This window comes from Cloeon dipterum, chromosome X (genome assembly GCF_949628265.1).
Source record: "Cloeon dipterum chromosome X, ieCloDipt1.1, whole genome shotgun sequence".
Classification (NCBI taxonomy): domain Eukaryota; kingdom Metazoa; phylum Arthropoda; class Insecta; order Ephemeroptera; family Baetidae; genus Cloeon; species Cloeon dipterum.
The window spans coordinates 23,628,948-23,650,213 of record NC_088790.1 but is presented as its reverse complement, the minus strand read 5'-3'; the positions used below and the strand labels follow the sequence as shown (position 1 = coordinate 23,650,213).

Genomic DNA, 21,266 nt, shown 5'->3' with positions numbered 1-21,266 from the left:
CCACGAATTGTATACTCAAGGCTCTCTCAATGCATTTTAAAACTCGTTTATGCTGTTTTGAAACTGCAAAAAAGTTTTATTGGGTCCAGAATTTGTTTGGCAAGTTACACTTTAATCGCTATAATTACACAGTGTCGCCTGCGCGGACATAAAAATTTCTTCGTGCTACAAACACTTGTCTTGCGACTCGTCGTCGGCATCGGCATCGGCACACAACTTATATACCCATGCGATAGCGTAGCTCCCAATAAGGACCAAAAATGTGTACAATATATATATCCCGTTATAGGCAGGCAAAATTGACAGACTCCGACTTCTTAGTTATAGCGTACAATGTTTTGCCACTTAAAAATTAATCAAATAATAATTATACAGATATCGCAGTTTTTTCAAAATGTAATATGGACAATCAACAGTGTTTTTATTCAAACTTAACTGCTCTGCTGTAATTTAATTCAACTTGCAACTCAACGATGATAACAACGAGATAACCCACGAACCATTTAAAATCACACGATCAAAACATATGTATTTCCAACTTTTCTGCCACGCGCGCGCGCAGCTCTGCTTTCACTTAATTCACTTCTTGATCAAAAATCGTGTAAAAACCATCAGATTGCGTGTGAGTGTGTAGTCAATATTAGAGTTTACTTCAGACGTTGAGTAACATTGGCGAGTGCAACTGCAAAAGCTTGGAGGGCTGAGAAAGGATATTGGAAATCAAGCGTGTAAGCATTTCCGTCAATTCGGCCGAACTGCATAACCTGCAAAACGAGAATATATCATTAAAAATAACTCGTAGTGACCAGAATATTCAGTTTAATGGGGTATTTTTGCTTTTTTCCTGGAATTTTATGCCTGAGAAGATTGAGCTTGTTTTTTTTTAATTTAAAAAATTGCTGTCTTGTAACTTGTAGTTTATTTTAGAGGAAAATTCCCAAATAATTTCTGATTCTATATATATATTTCATTTTAAAATTCATAGAGATTAGAACAAAGTTGTCAATATATTTAAATTTCAGGTTGAATTTTATTGTTGAGAAAGCAAATATAAAAATATTCATGGTTTCAATGCAAGATGTGGCTTCAATTTCAAACATATTATATATTAATTTAATTGTTAGTCAGAGAACAATAAATAATACAACGCAATATTTGTACTTTATAATAAAACAAACACTCTTGACCTCTTTTAATCGTATTATTCATAAAAACAAAATAAATGAATAAAATTGGCTCAGAAAATATTTAAGACATCATTTGTTAAGCAAAAACATAATCTTTAATAACATTATTCAACTTCGATAAAATAGAAACTTTCGACAAAAATGTAGATTTTCCGAAAAAAATGGTTATTTTTTTCAACCACAGCAATTAAAATTTATTTTTGGTCTTAAAATCACAGTCTCTCTTTAAACCTTCAAATCAAAGGCCGAATTTCATGGATTAAAGCGCCCTGCTCACACTGTTAAAGTGGAATGATACTGGGCAACAATTGAAAATTATTTAAATTGTTGGATGCCTTAAACAATTGAGCGATAAACAATTTGTTCAACAATTTGCAGTAATAAAAAAAGGACCTTCCTACAATAAAAATTCAAATTTTGCCAATTTTCTCCAAAATTTACAGTGCTTGAACATATTTTCTTGGCATATTCCGATTCCTCTCGTCGAGATCTGTCTGACGGTGTATGCCACTTATTTGGGAAACTCTTGGTTTTGAAATTAAATCGGATTTCAAGTAAGGAGACAGCTATTACCATTTGAAAAGCACGGCAACTTTCCAGCCAACTTTCTCAGAATATTACAGAGTGCTTCTTAGGTCAATTTGGGTTTTAACTTAATCATAAGGGATGAGTTTTTGCACTGGCAACAAGCATTTTCCAGGCTTTTCCAGTATCATTCCTCTTTAAAAAAGCTGAAACCATTTTAAATTTTTCGAAAAAATAGCCCCTTTTGTCACTGGTTGAATTAGAAAAATGTAGAGCATGGTGAATAAACTCGAGTTTTTGGAGCCGTACCTGCTTTCCTCGGAATTCAATCTGAAAGTTTTTGGCCGACTCCTGCGTGACGCGGCCGCCAAAGTCGAGCTGATAAACCTGGCTGTTCTCGTTCCACATGGGGGCCTTGTTATGCATCACAAATTCCCTGTGCCTCGCAGCAGCAGGTACGGAGGGAGGGTCGTTTTTTCCTTTTCTTAACTATTCACAAATGAAAAGTAATATATATATATATAAGTTTTTTGCTTTGAAAAAAAAGGAATTTCGGACCTTTTGTCTTAACTGCGCTTTCTGAAAGGTTTCGAGATCTCGAAAGTTGCGCCCGTTTATCACTTCCTCGTTAGGACACGCAACTTCGTCGTCGGAACTTTCATTTGTGTTGCGGTTTTTCCACACACGCCTTGACAACAAGGGTGAGTTGAGAAGGTGTCTCCTGCAATCCAAAGCAAAGCTTCTAAAACAAGCCAAGAGAAGAAAGAGAAAGTGTTAATAAAACCATTGTGCTCGCGTAAAGTGCAAATAAATGTAATAATAAAGTTTTGCTGGCCATGCTCAGCGTTTTAAGCGTGTGTGCGAAGTTGTTTTTTGTTTTAGCTGCGTATAAGAATGGTTTTAAACGCACCTCAGGGGAGACTGGTTCCTTTTCTTCTTTCCTAAGGCTGGACTGGCCGGCGAACTGTGCGGCAGTCGCGACGTGTGATTATTGTGTTCGGTCGCGCTGCTCGCCAGTCCGTCGTTTTGGTTCACAAAAACATGGTCCTCGGCCTTTAAGTCTTTATTTTCCGTTTGCTCCACTTCCTTCTTCTGCACCGGCTTCCGCGTCACCTGCGATTTCTGGAAAGTCTGCAAACAAAGAAGAGTTTATGTAATTTACAGAACACTAAAGTTTGAATTATAACGCTCTCTAATTTAAAAAAAATCAACAAATTTTTGTTATATTAAAAACACTTTAAAAACTGCGTAAAAATTCACCTGATTGCAAAAATTTAATTTAGATAGCTACATTTAATTTTATATATCTTTGCAAACATTTTTTTCTTAAAGTAATGTTTGGAATAAAAACTGTTGAATATTTATTTAAGAATATTATGAAAAATAAATTACAAAAAGCAAAAAATTTTAAATCAAAAAGTGTGATGATATAAAAATTGTAATTGAATTTTTAGGGCTTACAAAATAAAATTATAAACCCTGAATTTTTTTAACAAAATTCAAACGTATCCCTAAAAGTTTATATACCCCTTTAACCCCTTCAGTTCATAAGGGTGTGTCTAGACGAGTTTTTTGTGGATTTTGGACGGTTTAAGATTAACTTTTCAGGGATAATTGAGTTGTAATGGTTATTTCGCTGTTAAAATTTAATTAGGAATTTGAAAGGGGTGGGGTTCGCACCCCCTAAACCCTGCAGTTAAATTTAAGAGGCCGAGATGAGTCTAACGGTGTGTAGTTTTTGCAATTCTTACCATTTAAAGCTGATAATTGGAAATGCGAATATTTCCAAAAATCGATTTTTATTTCATTTTCAAATTGACATTTCTCAAAAAGGAAAAATATGTATATTCTGAAATTTTCACACAAGTTCACACGTTCCTTAGGACTAATTATGAGGGGATTTTCGGGATTTCAAAAATTTAATTTTTTTAAATTTAATTTTTTTAAAGTTACGAAAAACAAAAAATATTTGAATAAGCTTTTAACCTTAGAATTAGAGAATTAGTGTCCATTCAATTGGCCTCCATGAGAGGAATCCAAAGCACATTTTATTTTTTAAATTGGACCGGAAGGGGGTGAGATATTGCGTTCTCAAAGTTTTATAAAAATTATTCCCACCTAAAAAATTGCAAAAAAGATTAGGCTGCGTTTTTATCTTTGTTTACAAAATGTAAAATTAAATAAAATAAAATTCTCAAATTTAGTTCAAAATATCGAACAAATAAAATATCTCCTCATATATAATTTTGAAAATTGAAAAGCGCCTAACCATGTTGGCGTTTCCGCGAGCCTGCTTCTTTCTTTCTGCCGAGGGGAAGATTTCGCTGGAGTCAAAGCTCTTGCTCTTGCCGCAGTTGCTGAGTTTCGGTTTCGGCTGCTCCTTCTTGTGCACCAACACGAGCCGCTTGGGGGGCGCGTCGGCGGGGTCGCCGAGCGGGCCGTGCGAGTTGAGCGTCAGGTCGACCAGGTCGAGGTAGCCGACGCTGCACGAGCGCACCATTGGATCCAGCAGGATGCTGTACGTGGACGGATTGACCACCGTGGGGCCGCGCCCGGGGGCCGTCACTGCCCCCGCCGCCACAGCCGCCGCCGCTGCCGCCTCCTCCTCCTTGCACAGCGACGACACCGCCTGCTTGTGGCTGCACGCCTGCTTCTCCCGACGCTTCGTCCGGCTCTGCTCCTTTGCCTCGTCCAATTGGCTTGCCACCTGAAAATATTATTTTTTTTTACAAAATTACTGATATTATTTATAAAGTTTCCCACTTTCAAAATTAATTTTCAGCCGGAAGAAATTTTTTATTCGTTCCTACAGATTTTTGTAATGCGTATAATTTTGACATCTTTATTTTTAATTAAAAATTAAATTGTTACAACTATATGCGTTATTTTAAAAGAGATAATATCGAAGGGCCAGAAATAAATTGTATCCGTTCCATCCAAATATTAAATTAATAATCAATTGAGGTAACTTCTTTCTCTATTTTTGGAATTTTGAAAAAAAAATCAATTCAAGATTTTTGCAGTTACCATTTCTTAAATTTTGTTTTAATTTTTTTGGTGGACAAATTCTTAAAAAAAACTACCTAAAAATAATATAATTTTATTATATAATTAGAATTTTACGAATTTAAAAAAATAGCCCAGAAAAGTCTGTGTGGGTTTGTTAATGATGAATAAATCAGACTGGTTGTTATTCCTTCTAGAAGCAAAATTATTTTCTTCCAAAAATCTTCCTGTCGAAGTGAGTTTCTTTAATTTAAAGTAATTTTTAAATTCCCTTTTTGTCTAAATATTTTTTTGTTGAATTAACCTTGATGGACGACTTGACCCGCATGCTGGTGCTGGGCTCGGAGGGCAGGTCTTCGCGCGGCGCGACGGTGTGCTTGGGCGTTTGGGGCTCACCCCCGCACAGGGGTGGCAGCGAACTGGGTGCCCGCTGCAGGCTGGCGGAATTCTCGGTCGCCTTGGTGCTGGGCCGCGAGCTGCGCGACGACTGCTGCTGCAGGCGCCGCGACTCGCCGGCCGGACGCGGCGTCATCGGCGCGATCGGCAGGGCCAGGTCCGTCAGCGGGAGGCTCCGTTGATCCACTTCGCTCGCCGCTAATAATATTACACACAAACGACAATTTAAGATCAATAATAAACTTTTTATGGTGTTTTAATTCCAATTTTAAACTGAAAAAACAGTCGGAGGACAAAATCGATGAAATTTACAACAGAAAATAATGCTTTACTAGGAAATAACTACTTGACATTTTGATTTTTACTAATTCATATTAATTTTAAGATTGATTTTGTGTTATTTTGTTGTAAAAAATAAATAATAATACAGATTTAACTTACATTCAGGTGAAGTAAGATTGCATTTTAATGAAAAAAGTACAAAATTATATTCTGTGCAAGTCCGTTACCTTCGTAATGAGGTTATCAACTCTATTTAAATTTATTTATCAATAACAAAATTGTTTTAAACCTATTGCATACCTTCGTCCTCATCCTCAGAAAAGAGATGAGGGTTGAAATTTGGGTCGGGTCCGAGAACAACGTCATCACCGAGCTCAGTCATTACCAGCGTCATTTGCCTCGGTTGCAGATGCAGCAACGACGTTTTGTAGGTTATCTTTTGAACGAAGCGAAAATACAATCAAGCACACACGGTAATGGCGAACAAAGAATAGTGTGCACTCACGTGTCCCAGGTTCTCGGGCAACGACTTTGCCAGGCCGTGCACTTTGAATTTCGTTCCCCAAATGTTGGACGTCACTTGTACCAGCCTGGCGTACTAAAATTATTGTCACAGCTCAGCGAAAATTGCGATGAATAGAAAACAGCACCGACCTCTGGTAAAATATCTACATAAGTCAGATCATCGATTTCTACGAGGTCCCGTTTCTCGTGCGCCCGCCGGCACCGCCTTTGTCTCATTTGGACCCGCGGACTGGCACAACCGTCGTCCATGTCCGAGTCGGACGAGTCGGACGTCAACCGGCCGTTTGGAGACACGTCATTCAAGCGCAGCTTTGTCACGTCTAACAATTCCGTCTCTGCCGAAGTTAAAAAAAAAGATAAAAATATTAATTTTGTGATCAAGAAGTGCTGGTCTAGCCCTTGGTTATTAATGTGGGGGTGCTTGCGAATTCCAAAGTTGTGCGAAAAATTGAAAACATTTTTTGGACATTAAATAATATCAGATTTTGATGTTGGAAGGAATTCATCCCTTCTCGTATGTCACCCCCTCTACAATAAGAAACGATTGCATTCATTTAGTTTTTTTTTTTAAGAAAAATATATTCTCGTTGAAAGACTTATTTATATTAAAAAGGGATGAAATTTTTGCACATCTTTTCGCAAAGTTACAGCTGAAAACCCAGCCTTTCGTCCACAATAATTAAAATTCGCGCTAATAACCAAGGGCGAGAGTGATTATGGTGTTTTAATAGCATTTCAAAAGAGGGAAATTTTCAATTCAACTGAGTTAGCAAGTTCCACAGCTCTGAAAGTTAAAAATCTTAACGGAATTTTACATGGGAATCGCTTCAAAGCCGAAAACGGATGAAAATTTCCCCACGAGGAAATTAAAAACTGCGAACCTTCCACTTGAGGGTCAAATATCACAAATTCTGGTTTGATTTTGCTGGTCCTCTTGCCCTTGAGCAGAGGGACTAGTCCTCCTAAAAATTCCAAGTACAAAGTATAGCAGGTTCCAGCAGTCAGATTGGTGTCTTCGTCGTGTCTGATCATGGTGCAGTACAGCCGGAAGTTTTTACTCGGCGGTCTGCTGACGAACTGGCGCATCTGATTGATTTCTGGCAGGTAGCACTGCGCATATTCAAATGTAAAAATTAAACCGAATTGCAAGCCTCGATTTCCGATCGCACACACCTCACTAACTCTGATAGTCTGAGCAAACAGGTTCGACAGAAAAACTCGAATTCTGGGCGGAAGGGGCAGAGCCGGCACCTGGCTCTCGGACTTCAGCTGCATGTGCGTTTTCAAACCGCTGAGCATTTGCAGGCTGGCAATTCTCGTCGACACCCAGGCGATGTGCATCTGGCACCCCGTGGCGATAAAAAGGCGCTTGTCGTTGTGGCCCCAAGTCAGGGCGGTCACGTTGGACTGGAAATCGTCAAGAATTTCGTCAGAATAAAAGTCAGAAGCATTTAATTGAATTTTATCGTTTTTAGCTTAGGAAAAATCTGAAGAAATAAATCGCGTCTTGGGCACGTTTTACGCATTACCTGCCTGTACGGAATGGCCGTCGAGTGGATCAGCACTCCGTTGTCGGAGTAGAACTGGAGCACGTTCGTCTGGCTGTCGGAAGGCACGGTCGATGCTTTGGTGCCCGCCACCGCCAGCAGTTGCCTCGAGTTGCTCCACTCGATGCACACGCCGAGCAGTCCGGTCTGCAGCTGGATCGGAGACACGTCGTCGAAGCTCTTCATCAGCAAAATGTTGCCGTTCTTGAAGCAAACCGCCAGCACGAAACCCCGGTTGTGATCTGAGAATGAGAAAAAAATCAGTTTAATAAATTGATTTTAAGGAATTTATTTACATGGACTAGTAGTGTCAGATTCATTTTCCTCCATCTTAAACTTTTCGCAGCTCCAGGCCATGGAGACGATCGGCCCGAAGTCTTGGCACAGCTGAATTTGCGACACCATGGCGCCGTGCACGTCCATCACGATCAGACGGCCCGACGTGGTGCCGAAGTACACTTGCTGGTCGTCCGGCGTCCACAGGCCGCACGTGATGGTCGACTCCAGGCTCAGCATGGACGACCAGTAGCGCTGCCCGGCCACAGACCCCACCAGCACGAATCCGTCCTGATCAAGACGCAGTCCAAAATTTATTTTGAGTAATCGTAATTATTGGAAAAAAGCAGAAACTGTTGCTGATGATAAAGTATTTTTTTATCATTTTACGGAGGTGTGAAGGATTTTTTTTTTATTTAAATTGAACTTAAGGTATCGTAGACAATATTTAATACGATGGGTCGTTCTATATTCTAAAAATATGATATTTCAGAATATGTTCAAGGCCTTGACATTTTTAGAAATTTTATTTATAAAAACATTTTGCTGTATCTTTCCTATTTACCTGTTGATACAAATTTTTGTGCAATCTTATAAGTCAATTTAAAATAAGAAAATATAAAAATTTAATTCGACTCCTTGTAAATCATTTTGGGGCAATTTATCAGTAGCCGCGTGCTCTTTAATTTTCTTTTTACCAAGTTTTAAAATTTAAAAACTGGTTATTTCTCTTAAATTGTGAAGCATTGAGCGCTTTTAATCAGTTCGTTAAAACTAAAACGTATAATTAATACTCTAAGTTTCCTCTCCAGGGATTTTCTACGAGAACGTCCAAGAATAAAAATTGCTGATTGTGATAAAATTATCTATGAAAGGTTACAAAAATATAGAACAAACGAGACTAAACTCTCAAACTTAAAGATATAAAAACGAACAAATATTTCAAATTTATTTTGTGAAACAATTCAATTTGACGTTGAAATCAAATTAAATTAAATAGAATTTAAAAATAACTATACTAAAACAATTAACAGTTAAAAACTGTTTATTTTTGTCTCTCTTGTAACAATTAATTGTAGATTGTGGAATATACAATTAGCAGAGAAATGTAAATTATGAAAATGATTTATTTATTCATTATTTCGTTAACAAAAGGCTATTTTTTGTGGAAATACGCGTCCCAATCTTTCTGGCAATTATTAACATGGTGTTTACAAAATAATGAATAAATAAATCATTTTCATAAATTACATTTGTCTGCTAATTCTATATTGCACAGCCTGCAATTAACTGTTACACTCTTTTGAAACTAACCAGCACTGGATCATTTAAAAATTATTTTTTATTGTTGCCTCAACAAATGGACGGTGTTGCTTTAGCTCAAAAACATTTGTTTCCGAGAGAGCTGCAGAGCTAAAACCTGATCCAAGAATCCAAGTGTTTTTGTAACAAAGACCAGACTGATTTCCTGAACGTTTTTCTGAAAGGAATCACTCTTTTGTGGCACACATTGAGAGCAAAAACTGATTCAGCAATCGTTGTGTTCATTTTTGTGCTGATTATTTTTCGAAACAAAGGCGGCCGCCGATCGGGGGTTATGCAACCGGTTTGTTACGTGGATTGCGCGGGTTGCATAAAGCTGAAATGGAATTGCGCGAACCTGATAACAAATGAGGGCCATGCGGCCGTCGTGCGACCATGAGAAGTGAGTGACTGGGGTGTTGCGATCGTTGATTAGTTCTATGCTCCAGCGGCCGTCGTACTTGATCCACACGAAAATAATTCCAGAACTGTCGCACGACGCCAGTTTTTGGTACGGCTCGTTCCATTTCACTAGAATTATCTGCAATTTTTTTTGTACATTGCTTAATTTTAATTTGGAAATAAAAATAACGCAACCGACCTCTGAGCGGTGTCCTCGAAGGTTGTAGTTGGTTCTCAGGGGAAACTCTGAATTTTTGCGCCAGTGCGAAGTGGTGAAGGTGACGCCGACAATGCCCCGCACGTTGCCCGCCGCCAGCCAGCCTTCTTGGTAGTAATTTGTCCTGCTCAGCTTCCAACCTTCATCCTGCATGTCACACACACACAACACACAACATGCGCCCTCATTATTAATACTGCCAACCGTAGTAATAAACTCATGAATAAACATTGGAATAACTTAGACTTGATCAACGTGTCGAAATGCATTAATTCAAAATAAATTACACCAAGGCAAAATGGGTCAGAACCGCATCAATTTCCTGGTTTAAATTATATTTGTTTAGGTCGAAAATCACGAATTTTTTAGCAACGCCTGCCTTAAAAAAATATTTGCCAAGCTTTTGCCTCGAAAAATGTGAAATAATATGAATAAACCGTGCATTTTTAACTGGAATTTTTAGTAGAATAGAGAAGGAATGCGAGGTTTGTTTTATTTTGCATTAATTCAAAATAAATTAGATCAAGGAACGCATAATTTTTTTACTTTAAATTAGGCTGAAATTCCGAATTTTGTAGAAAAGCTAGTCATAAACCAATAGATTTTTACCTTAAAACACAAATTTTGACACGAAGATGGTGAAGCCGTGATAACCCCTAATAAGACTATTTTTTGGTTCCCAATTTGAATATTTCAATTATATGATTGTGAGGGAGCGATAAATGTGACAAAATATGTTCCATAAAATTAATTCACGCATGCTGGAAAGGAGAAAGCCAGAAAGTAGCTAGTCGGAAAGCCATCGCAATCCTCCCAAATTCAAATGGACTCGTCATTGTAATGCAGGAGAATCAAAATGTAGGCGCAAACCAGCCCGCAATTGACCCCAAACACCGCTCGGATTCTCACGAAGCAATTGCACGCAAAGCGAGCGCTCAACAACGTGAGCCAACGTTTAGTTTAGGTTTTTTTTCAATTATTTTTCTGTTGCTTGTTACTTGAAACGAGCACGATTAGTTGAATTTCAAGCCTTAAAAAATTAAATATTTATTAATTTTTTCATCCCATTTTATGCTTTAAATTAATTAATTAGAGTGAAGAATTTGACCCAGTTTTTAGCTGTTTTTTTTGCTAAAAACTGCAACAAAAATTATTCAAATAAATAAAAACAGAAGTGGTTTCCTATTTAACGAAAAATCAAATTTAATTTTTATTTCTGCGTTTCATTGTTGTTGCACAATTTTTTAAATTTGTAAGAAACAAAAAAAATCGTAAAAATTTCTTAAAATCCGAACGTTTCAAAATAAAAAGTAATAATTCAGAAAACTAGAAAGTACATTGATAGGTATGATCTTATTTGCATTCAAAAATGAGAAAAGAGTAAATTTTAAATGTCAGAAATTGTTGTCCTTCCGTTTAAAAAAGTCCGACTTAATAACTACAAAAAAAATTACAACATTTCCATGCACAGTAACTTAAAAGTAACGAAACCCAGAAATTTTGAGAGTCAAATCCCTTTCGAAATAAAAATATTTGCACATTTTTCTGCTAGCACCTTTATCAGTTCAGTTTTATTAAATTTTAAATATGTTTACAGCTCTGGTAATTTTCCAGATGAAATATTTCTATCTTTAACGTCTGAACTAGAACAAATAAACAAAAGAAATTGTACTAAAACCCTCAAGTACTTAAATTAATTGAATGTGGTGCAACAGCAACAGTGGCGAATGATGCAACGCTCCATTTCGCCAGAGCCAATTACATACCAAATATTGCCCTCGTTTCGAGTCAGTGCGGAATTAAAAATATATCGACCGTTGCCTCTCTTAGTGGATCACATTGTAAATCGTGTTAAGCACCTGGCTACGCAGTAAAAAGCAAAAAGGCGTACCTCCGGCAGCTCATCAGGTACTTTTCCCATCCACGTCAGGGACAGGATGGAGCAGTCGCACTTGGCGTTCAGGTTCCTCTCGAAGTGCAGATGCATGTTGGCTTAGCTCATCTCGAAGAGCAACAACACCCAACTGGCTGGCGCTAACCTATTTGTGAAAACATATCCAGCAGCAGCAGCAGAGAGCGACCAAGCTGGCGGCTGGCTGCCTCGCTCGCTCACTCGCTCACACCTCCTCGACGGAAAATCAATACCGCCGTTATTTCCCGAGGAAAGCAAGCAGGACCTAGACCATGAACGCGCTCTTGCCAAAAGCGCCGCCGCCGCCGCCACCGACAAACACGCCCTGCCAAAAACACGGCATTTCGAAATCTCCTCAAAAAAATTTGCACAAAATTTTAAACCAATTTATTTAATTTGAAAATAAAACTTAAAAATAATTAAAATTAAATTCCACTGTCTTTTAAATGGGGAAGAAAGCCTACAGTATGATTTTTTGTTTTTAAAACATAATGTATTTTTCTCAAAAGGGGAATTGGGGTGGCGCAAAGCAATTACCGAGCAGCGCACGTGGCGCATGCGTTGCCCACGTTTTATTGGCACGACCAAAAGTCCTCAAAATTTCAACCCCTCTGAATATCGGTTAAATAAACCACGCATTTTATTCATTGAAATGAAAATTCAAACGACCCTGAGTGTGAGCAGCGTTTTTCTTTGAAATCATATACATATTAATAAAAAGCACGCAATATGAGACGAGCTTACGTGTTTAATTCCGTTTCCATAGGAACGGGTTATGAGGACAAATTGCGAAGGAAAATGTACGCTGTAAAGAAGTTTTAATTGCATTTCACGCGCGAAAAATTACTCACGAAGAATCGTGATGCAGCAAAACCAGCAGATCGGCGAGTTTTTCCGGGACCAATTTTTCTCGCTTTTCAAAACCAGGCAAAAGCACGAACGGAAGCTGAAGCGGAGTGACTACATCAACGAGCAAGTCTGGACTTCCCTGTGTCGGGTTTGTTAAAATTTACTAGGTTTTGCACGGTTTAAAAAAATTATTCGTTAGGTTTTGAAAGTCGAAAAGGACTACGAACTGTCCGCACCAGACGTTGCTGCGTGCATCGAACACATTATAAAAAATGTTTTGCCCACAATTTTCGTGCAGAAATTTCAAAAACCTGCAACAGAACAACTGGACAGGTAATTCTACAGCAGCAAGTTTATTCTTCTTTAAAATAATAAATTCAACAAGTTTATTCTTCTTTAGACGAATAAATTCTTAATTTATTTGAATGCAATTGAGATTTTTGAAATTAAAATATTTCTAAGCTTCTCTGATTGAAAATTTAAATAAATAAATTTGATATGACAAGGCTAGGAAATTCTGGTTAATTAACTTTAAATATTTAGGCGCGTTACCTTTGGTCAATTAAATGTTTATTTCACTTTTCTTTTAGACAGAATCCTCTTGAAATTATTTCTAGTTTATGCCCTTCCTCACATATTCGTTCTGTGACAAGGTAAAGAAATGTATTATATTGATTTGAAATAAAATGGCAATAAATAATGGCCTTGAACGCTGTTCCGTTAGGGGGCGCGGCCCTATTCATTCCTCCTCCACCCTTGTCTTGAAGGAATTAATTCATTTTTCTAGCGCAAATTGCAACGTAGCTGTTTTAAATCAAACAGAAACGTATATTAAACCCTCCCTCATCAACCCCTAACGCACACCCCATCAAAAATATATATTTTTGCATGTAAGGAATAATTTTCCAATCACTAATTAAAAATGGTAATAAATTACTTTTACATGTGAGAAAAAATTCGACCCTAAAACAAATTTTATTTGGCGAGAGTTGCATTACAAGAAAAAGTAAAATTTACCTAGAATATTGCAGTAATGAGATTTTTTTATTAAAATGCTGAAACTTTTTTAAAGTGGAGTGCAACTGGCTTACGACAAAGTTTCGAAAGAAAAAAGGGTGGCCCTGCTGGAGTTGCAGTATCTGGAGGCGTTGGCCAGGATGACCAGCACGCTCAACAAGTGGCTCTTCTACTTCCAAGTCAAGGAGATGATTTGTCAGCTGCAAAATCCGAATTACGACGGCGCCAGGGTTCCGGTCCAACCGCACAACCAGTTGACGCGCCTGCCCGCCGGCGACACAGTCCATTTGTATTCGCAACTGAAAAATTCCCTCGACCAAACTACGCCAGGTTAATAATACTCAATTTTATTTTTAAATTAAATTAATTGCGTGGTTCAAATAGACTGTCAAAGTTTGGATACAAAACGGTTTTTCAACCTGATGCAGAATTACGAGATGGAGGGACAAATGCGATACAAAAACGCCAACGAGTTGAAATGCAAACTGGGCAGAATGGAAGTGGAATTCCAGGCACAGAGGGTGAATAAACTGTTAAACAGGTAACGATTTAATTGATGAAATTAGGAAAAATCGCTTGCCATGCTGAGAGACTACACTGAAGAGTTGGAAGGACAGAAAGAAAAGCTGGAGTCGCTGAAACTCGTCGCGCAAGTCAACGCTGACTATCGGTGAGACAAAAAACACAAAATGGTTCTATATATATTTTTTGGCGAATATAAAAATACATTTTGTTCTCATTTTGCAAGCACAAACCCGAAGAAAAATTTTGCCGAGGAGAGAGAAGAGCTTGTTACCGTCATTTCTTTATTTGAAAACGTCCTGCACACCAATTGTCAGGTATATTATATTTTATAAAGCAAAATATAATAAGAAAATGTATTTCTTTTCAAAGACCCTGCGGCCCACGCAAATGATAAGTCTTTTAGAGCGGAAACTACAATCGATGCACAATGAAATTTTTCATCTGCGGAGAGGAATTTCCGCCACCGAACAGGTTATATTGGAAAAGGTAAATTGCAGCATGAGCGAAAGAGCAAAAGTTTCAATAATGATGAGGATTTTCAGGAGTGGATTGCCAAGGAAAGGAGCAGACTGAAACATTTGGCGAAAATGCACAGCGTGCAGAAAAGGGCCGAGCGTCTGGCAAAAAGGTCGCAATTGGCTCTCTTGCAACGGCAGGAAAAGGTTCATTTTAAGATTATCTTCAGATGTAAAAAATTGATAATTTTTTTTATTCAGATTACAATTGAGCACAAAAATTATTTTGTAAAAGTGCCTAAAAAGAAAGCGAGATCGCCGCCAGTCGAGGTGGACCACCGCCGAATAGAAGAGCTCGTCTGCTTTGACGAACGTTGCGGCGAAAAGTTGTTTGTGCAAATTTACGAGCCGCTTGAAAAGGCGTCGGAAAGCAACAGCAAAGAGGACCAAATGTTGACAGAGTGGATAGTAGAAGTTAAGAAAAACGGTCCCTCGTAAAAATTTAATTAATCATAACATTTTGAAATTACACACCAACCTAATATTAATTTAAAAACAGTGGGAAATTTTATTTGAAAGAGCAAAGAGCGAAATTTGTAGAAAAAATTTATTTACATTTATATGTGAGAGGTGGTTGGACAGCGGAATTCCTTGTTAGGCATCTGTAGTGCTTGAAAAAAAATGACGTAGCATTCTGGTTTTAACTATTCAAGAAAAAATTGTTTTTAGTCTCAAGAATTGAATAATATATAATAATCTTAACTGCACGGTTTCCTCCTAGAAATACAGTCAGGTGTTTTTGATGAAACCTAATACAGCTTTGATTTTTATATAGGAATGCTTTATTGTTTGAAACTCCACGAAATTTGGGTAACACATGGTTCTTACTCGATATAATAATCTGCAAATTTAAATTTTTCCATTTCAATCAATATTCAGCAAACTATAATACGAATTATACAAATCCAAGCGCAAGTGTGTGCACCGGTCGATAAGAAATTTGTGTCACTATCCACCTAGCGAACCGATGAAGTATGTGGAAAGAAGAGTCAGGCAAGAAGTTCCACTCGGCACTAACATCCGAAGCAGCTTGCTGGAAGCGCCACCGCGTTTTTCTTTCCTTTTTTAAAGTACACGAGAAATGTTTGTCTGTATTCACAAAAACGTACGGCTCTGTTCGCATGAAAATAATTGGTTCTGTGTGTCCAGTGTTCAATTCGCCATTGGTGCGTTAAACTCACTTATCGTGTGCATCACGGCTGCGGCGCTGAGTTGGCATCCGATTTGCTTGGATCTGAGGACAAACAAATTGGCGTCAATGAGTCGGAATGTGCTTTCAAGAGAATAACCTATTGATCGGATTTTTTTTAATAAAATAGCAATTTAACATAAATGGATTATAGAAGAGCAAATAATTAAGATAAAAAGAGCTACTCACAGGCCGTGGGAGGCGTGCAACAGTGTCAGAGGCAATGAACTGAGCTTAGACGAGGACTAGCAGCCACTATAAGGGTTTCTCGTCCTCCGGAGGGCGTTGGCAGCCGGGAAAGGCCACCTGGCCGACCTCGCACTTGTACAAATCGACGAGACTCGGCCCGGTCGACTCCTCGGGGCCCTGGTTGCTGTTGCTGCTGCTGCCGCCGCCGCCGTTGGCGCCGCCGTGCACGTTGCGGTGCCGCTTCAGGGTGAAACGGTCGCTGAAACCCACGTCGCAGATGTCGCAGCGAAACGGCCGTTCGCCTGTGTGTACTTTTCGGTGGTTTTTCAAATGCGTCCCCTGAAATCGAACACAACAAAGGTTAACAACCAATTGGTAAACCTTTTGGGATGTAAATAATTAAAGAGGTAATAAAATGAGAACACTAATATTATTCATTTTGGTGCAAGGTTGCAAAACACCCGCATTTTAAAAAAATGTACTTATTATTTTCTCATGATCTTAACTTGAAAAAGTGTCAGAGAGAAATTTCTAGATATATATTGAGGCTTCAAAATGGCAATTTAAAAAATAAAAATCGCCCAATAGAGGAAATTTTGTCCACTTCGACCGCAAATTTTACATTTTCACACGGGGAAAATGGAAAAAATTTAATTTCTTGCGCAACAAATTGGTAAAAATGGAGTTGAAAAAACCAGTGGTGAAAAATATCGGGTAGTAAGCAAATGTAACCCCGAAAATGTGTAAAGCATCCGATGTGTTTTGATTAGTTTTAATTTATTTTATCTTTTTTTTCTTCGAACAGTAATTTAACAATTTTTATTAACACAAGAGTAGTGTTTCTAAGTGGCGAAACTTCAATTCAATCGAATTAAAAAAGAAACATGTTTATAAAAATTTATCTCCCTATTATGGAAATTCCCTTGAGTTCAAATAAGCTACCAACAGATGGTTTCAAGCACGTCATCAAATAAAAAATGCACAAAAGCAGTACTGAACCTGATATTGCAATGTAATTGGCCGAAAATTTTAAATAACCGGAGTGGTAATGGCTTTCAACAATAAGTCCATCTGGCTAAATTTATGAAATGTTTTGAGCGGTTCTGGGTGAATTTCTAGCTAAATCTTTTGCCCAGTGGCTGGCCATTTTCACCGGCGGGAGGCGCGGCTAAAATTATTTTAAACGTGAAGTTTGATAGCGCCGAAGGGCCAGAAGACATTTTACGGTGGCTGGCGGCTGCCCACGAGACTCAAAATTTGCCCGTTGGCGCGACGCAGCGTGGCTGGCTGAGCTTTAGAAAAATTGACTATTTTTTATACAAAAAATCGAAAAGTCCGTTGAGAGGCCAGATAAACGAGTAAATTCTTCAAATATTCCTGTTTTAAATACTGGGGGAAAACCTTTGCTATAAAATTAGATTACATTATTAAAACCAGATGTAAAGAAAGAAATTTTTTTTTAATTTTGCCACAGGGATCATAGTTTGGCCTGTACGATTATTTAAGAAAAAGTGCAAGAAAATTCCAGTTGTTTGGAATTTTTGTATTAATTTGCTGTGGAAATCAAATTAAAATTATTGTTGAAAGTAAAAATTTATTTAAAATATAAGGTTAAGAAATTACTTTGGTGATAAAAATTCGATATCACAGCCAAAAAATTAAATAATTGTAATTTAAATATAAAAAACACGATATTCTTTTTTCAATGTCCACCCTTTTGACAAACCCTTGAATAGTATGTCATATTTTAAGCCAATTCGACTCATTTCGGTCAGTGCTCAAGCAAATGATAGTACCTGGGAAAAGGAGGAGCCACAAATGTCACAACGATAGGGTTTTTCTCCAGTGTGGATGCGTCTGTGGTTCCAGAGGGTGGAGTGCCTGGAGAAGCGCTTCTGGCAGATTTCACACACATAAGGTCTCTCGCCGGTATGGATGCGCTCGTGGTTCTTGAGATGCGGCCCCTGGCTGAACTCCTGGCCGCAGGTCGAGCATTTGAACGGCTTCTCGCCCGAGTGCACGCGTTTGTGGTTCTTCAGGTAGGCCTGTTTGGCGAACGACGCGTCGCACTGGTCGCACGCGAACGGCTTGTCCCCTGAGTGCAGCCGCTTGTGGCTCCACAGCGACGAGTAGCGCGAGAAAGTGTTGTTGCACAGCGTGCAGTGGAATGGCTTGTCGTCCCTACACCAAAACCAGAACAGATTAGAATTTGGAATTTAATTTTGTGAGACAAGGAATGGTTTTGGGACATTTTGAATAATTATGCGATTTCTCATCTCCTTGTGGCACAATTTAAAAAATAAAAGTGATTAGGAATTAGGATTCTTCTCGTCAAGGCAAAGTATATGAATGAACACCAAATTTTAAGCCATAAGATAAGATCAGAGGTCATTTCGGGTTACTTTAAGATAATTTTTCAACAAAATCTCGTTTCTTTTCAACTGCACACTAATAGACTCATCTTGACCTTCCCTATTACCGAAATGAATGATGAAAGAGACCCTCCACCTTCAAATTTTCAAAGAACGCCCTTTAAATATTGAAAACCGGTAGGGGTGGTTTTTAATGGTATTTGGAACAGTTTGAAATAATTTTATTAGCATGGTTGGTTAGCAATGGGTTGAAAGGGGGTGGTATTGACACCCCTTTGACCCTTCAGTTCATTAGGAGAGATCAAGATGAGTCAAACGGTGTGTAATTTTACCAATTTTGACGCTCAGAACCCAAGATTTGGCGTTGTTAATTTTAGCAAAAAAAAAACAGTCGTATTTTATTTTGAATTTAATTGAAAATTTATCATGAAAAACTACCGGACCCGCGAAAAGACCGAACGGTCCCTTCAAAAAGGACTGTTTTAGTTTTTGGTCACCTTTAGGGCCGAATTTTTCTGACTGGGGTGGATTTTACTAAAAACGTAAGTAAAAACCAGTTTTATTTTTTACTAAAGTTCACATGTGCCTTGGATTACTTTAGATGGGCTTTGCAGATTTAAAAGAAAATGAAATCAACATAAAACCTATGAAAGCAGTTTTTTAAAGAAGTTTGTTGATTTTGCTTGATATATTTATTTATTTTTATCAATTAATAAAAGCAGCTAGAGGCCCAATTATTCGTAACAACGAAACGCCGGACGTACCTTCCTTCGAAAATTACTCCAGACCCGTTGCAGTTTTTGCACTTCTGGGGGCAGGGCGGCCTCCGCTGGTACCTGCCTTTCATGCCCTGGGAGGCGAGGCAGTCGTCGATGCAGTTCTGGCAGCGGGTCCTGTTTTGGAAGCGCTTCTTATTCCTGCAATGGCACAGTCTCCTAATGAGCCTAATGAGCCGTTTTCCTCTCTGTCATATCTACCTGTTGACGATCTCGGCGCCGCAGATGTCGCAGCCCTTCCTGGTGGCGGCGCCGGCCGTCGCCTCGATCTCCTTGTGGTGCGCCTGGCTGTGGTGCGACTTGAGCTCGGAGCTGTTGTTGAACGCGGCGCCGCACTTGCACAAATGTGCCCCTTTGCCGCTTGACTTCTTGTTCACCAGCTCGCATTTGTAGCCCGTCGGGTACATCTGGTTCATCAAGCTGTAGTTGTAGCTGAAGTGCTGGCTCGCCGCCGCCGCAATGTCCGCCGTCGCGGACGTCGACGCCAACAGGCCAGGCGCGGGAATAGACACCGGTATTGCCTGGAAAGCGATTTATTAAATTATTAATAGGACTGTCAAATTTAGACGGTTGAATAATTTTTTCGGAGCTTACGGAACCATCAAATGTCAAATTTGGGACGAATCGTGCAAGTGTAAGACACAAAATCGTGTTAAGCGGCCAGAATGTCTAAAAAGTGTAAAAAATCTAGGGAATTGTTCTCATGATTTTTATTTTTAGCGGAATGTTTTGCTCCAATAGATTTTTAAACTGTTTTTTTACACATGAAAGAAGATTTTGTAGCAGGTTTTGAACTGGTTGATAAATAAACATTCCTAATTTTAGTAGTCAATTATAAACCCAAAGATAAAAAATCCAGAGCAAAATTAGACAAAATTTCTCTCAATAATTGACTGTGAGTTGAGATGTCCTCAAGGCTCAGAGAATTATTCAATAAATCCCTCTTTAAAAATCTTCTGGACGTTAATTTGGAGAATTTTTGTCGCGAAATTCCATTTTTCGGTAAAGAAATGTAAGAAATTTGTTCAATTTATCCTAAACACATACCAAGTTGTGCTCTTTAAAGAGCAAGAGCACGATTTTGCATCGAAAACCATTGAATGTTTAAGTAAGAAATTGACTAAAACCGATTAATTAATTATGAAAAGCCATCTACATGAGCGACGTCTGTTTCATTTGCTGATTAGTTCAATATTTTATGCAATAACAGCAAGGATTTTCTTAAGTTTTGCAGAATTAATTCCATCACATTAAAACAGGCCCATAAAGACGCAATGCTTTCTCTTTAGCCCCTTTAGAAGCTTCATAGTTTGTACTATCAAAATATGAAATCTGGCCAAAATTGAACCATCCAGAGATCAGGGGTTGAAATATCTGGCAAAATTTGGACAGTTCTTCAGCAATGGCCTTTATTTAGGGCGAACCCTGGCGTTAGAAAGTGCTCTTTTGCCACGGAGGAGGAGTAAATGGGCCACGCAGCTGGCGGGCCGATTCGGGCCATGGGCCACTCACTTTCGGGTTCATCTCAGTCGGGTGAGGGATTTTGATGAGTGGATTCTCGTTTGCGGGCGGCTTCAGCACCCACGGCGGGTCCCCGTTGCGGTAAACAGGCCGCACGTTGTTGCTGCTGTTGCTACCATGGGAAAGGTGAGAGTACCTGCGGCAGCCCCATTCAAACGATTAGCATCATCATTCTAACAAGGCCGATGCCAACCCGACTTACATAAGTGCCGAACATTAATGCCGATTGTTTGAGGAAGAGTTCTGCCAAGAGCAGATCCGATGAGTGGCTGCCCAGAGCTCGAACAAAACAACAACAATCTCAGGCCAAATGGATGACGAGCTAGGCAATGCTGACACTCGATGGGATGCAGCCGAGACTCAAGCTCCAAGCTCTTTCTCTCCGTCGCTCCCCTAATGGGAATGGGATGCTAGTATCGATCCGCCATCCGTATCGATACTTGAGTGTGGAGGAAAAAAAGGGGGCCACGGGAGTCAGCGGCAGATTGAAATAAATGGGAAAAGGTTTTATTTTTAGTTGAAATTCTTTTAAGCTGAATTAGTGGGGTTCAACGTTTTATGAAGTTCTGAAGCCACATATCGAATTATGGGGAAAACAATATTTGGAAAGCAGAAGGGTCATGACGATGTTTATTTACATCGACGTAAAAAACCAGCTCCTGCCACGCCCCTCTTTAAGAGCGGCATTATCGAATGAGAAAAGGGGGAAATGGGAACATTTCAGTCAAATGTGGTC

At 38.9% G+C, this 21,266-nt stretch overlaps 3 protein-coding genes across 5 annotated transcripts; 1 reads left to right on the top strand and 2 right to left on the bottom strand.

Annotated features, from left to right (window-relative positions):
- Positions 1-52: 52 nt before the first annotated feature.
- Tusp (WD40 superfamily protein Tusp) lies at positions 53-11,855 on the bottom strand. Of its 2 annotated transcripts, none has more exons than XM_065496364.1 (16): positions 11,557-11,855; positions 9,648-9,812; positions 9,405-9,587; positions 7,765-8,035; positions 7,451-7,710; positions 7,095-7,328; positions 6,803-7,031; positions 6,051-6,256; positions 5,902-5,994; positions 5,697-5,832; positions 5,023-5,312; positions 3,982-4,419; positions 2,623-2,843; positions 2,271-2,433; positions 2,022-2,201; positions 53-764 (listed from the first exon to the last, which is right to left on the bottom strand). In XM_065496364.1, the coding sequence occupies exons 1-16, from the start codon at positions 11,650-11,652 to the stop codon at positions 648-650; spliced, it is 3,282 nt and encodes a 1,093-aa protein (XP_065352436.1). In that variant the 5' UTR covers positions 11,653-11,855; the 3' UTR covers positions 53-647. The 2 variants fall into 2 exon arrangements, with proteins under 2 accessions (XP_065352436.1, XP_065352435.1); XM_065496363.1 differs by having other exon boundaries at positions 2,271-2,454; positions 11,557-11,854.
- Positions 11,856-12,306: 451 nt separating this feature from the next.
- Positions 12,307-15,105, top strand: LOC135947474 (uncharacterized). The gene is made up of 9 exons (XM_065496367.1): positions 12,307-12,574; positions 12,626-12,759; positions 13,499-13,773; positions 13,828-13,964; positions 14,010-14,113; positions 14,192-14,282; positions 14,338-14,454; positions 14,511-14,630; positions 14,685-15,105. The coding sequence occupies exons 1-9, from the start codon at positions 12,440-12,442 to the stop codon at positions 14,919-14,921; spliced, it is 1,350 nt and encodes a 449-aa protein (XP_065352439.1). The 5' UTR covers positions 12,307-12,439; the 3' UTR covers positions 14,922-15,105.
- Positions 15,106-15,242: 137 nt separating this feature from the next.
- LOC135947475 (zinc finger protein OZF-like) lies at positions 15,243-20,907 on the bottom strand. 2 transcript variants are annotated; one of them, XM_065496368.1, is made up of 7 exons: positions 20,733-20,907; positions 20,522-20,666; positions 19,211-19,530; positions 18,998-19,165; positions 17,658-18,042; positions 15,862-16,200; positions 15,243-15,717 (listed from the first exon to the last, which is right to left on the bottom strand). In XM_065496368.1, coding segments are annotated over exons 1-6 (1,293 nt in total). In that variant the 5' UTR covers positions 20,735-20,907; the 3' UTR covers positions 15,243-15,717; positions 15,862-15,927. The 2 variants fall into 2 exon arrangements, with proteins under 2 accessions (XP_065352440.1, XP_065352441.1); XM_065496369.1 differs by having other exon boundaries at positions 18,998-19,150.
- Between the last annotated feature and the right edge of the window lie 359 nt (positions 20,908-21,266).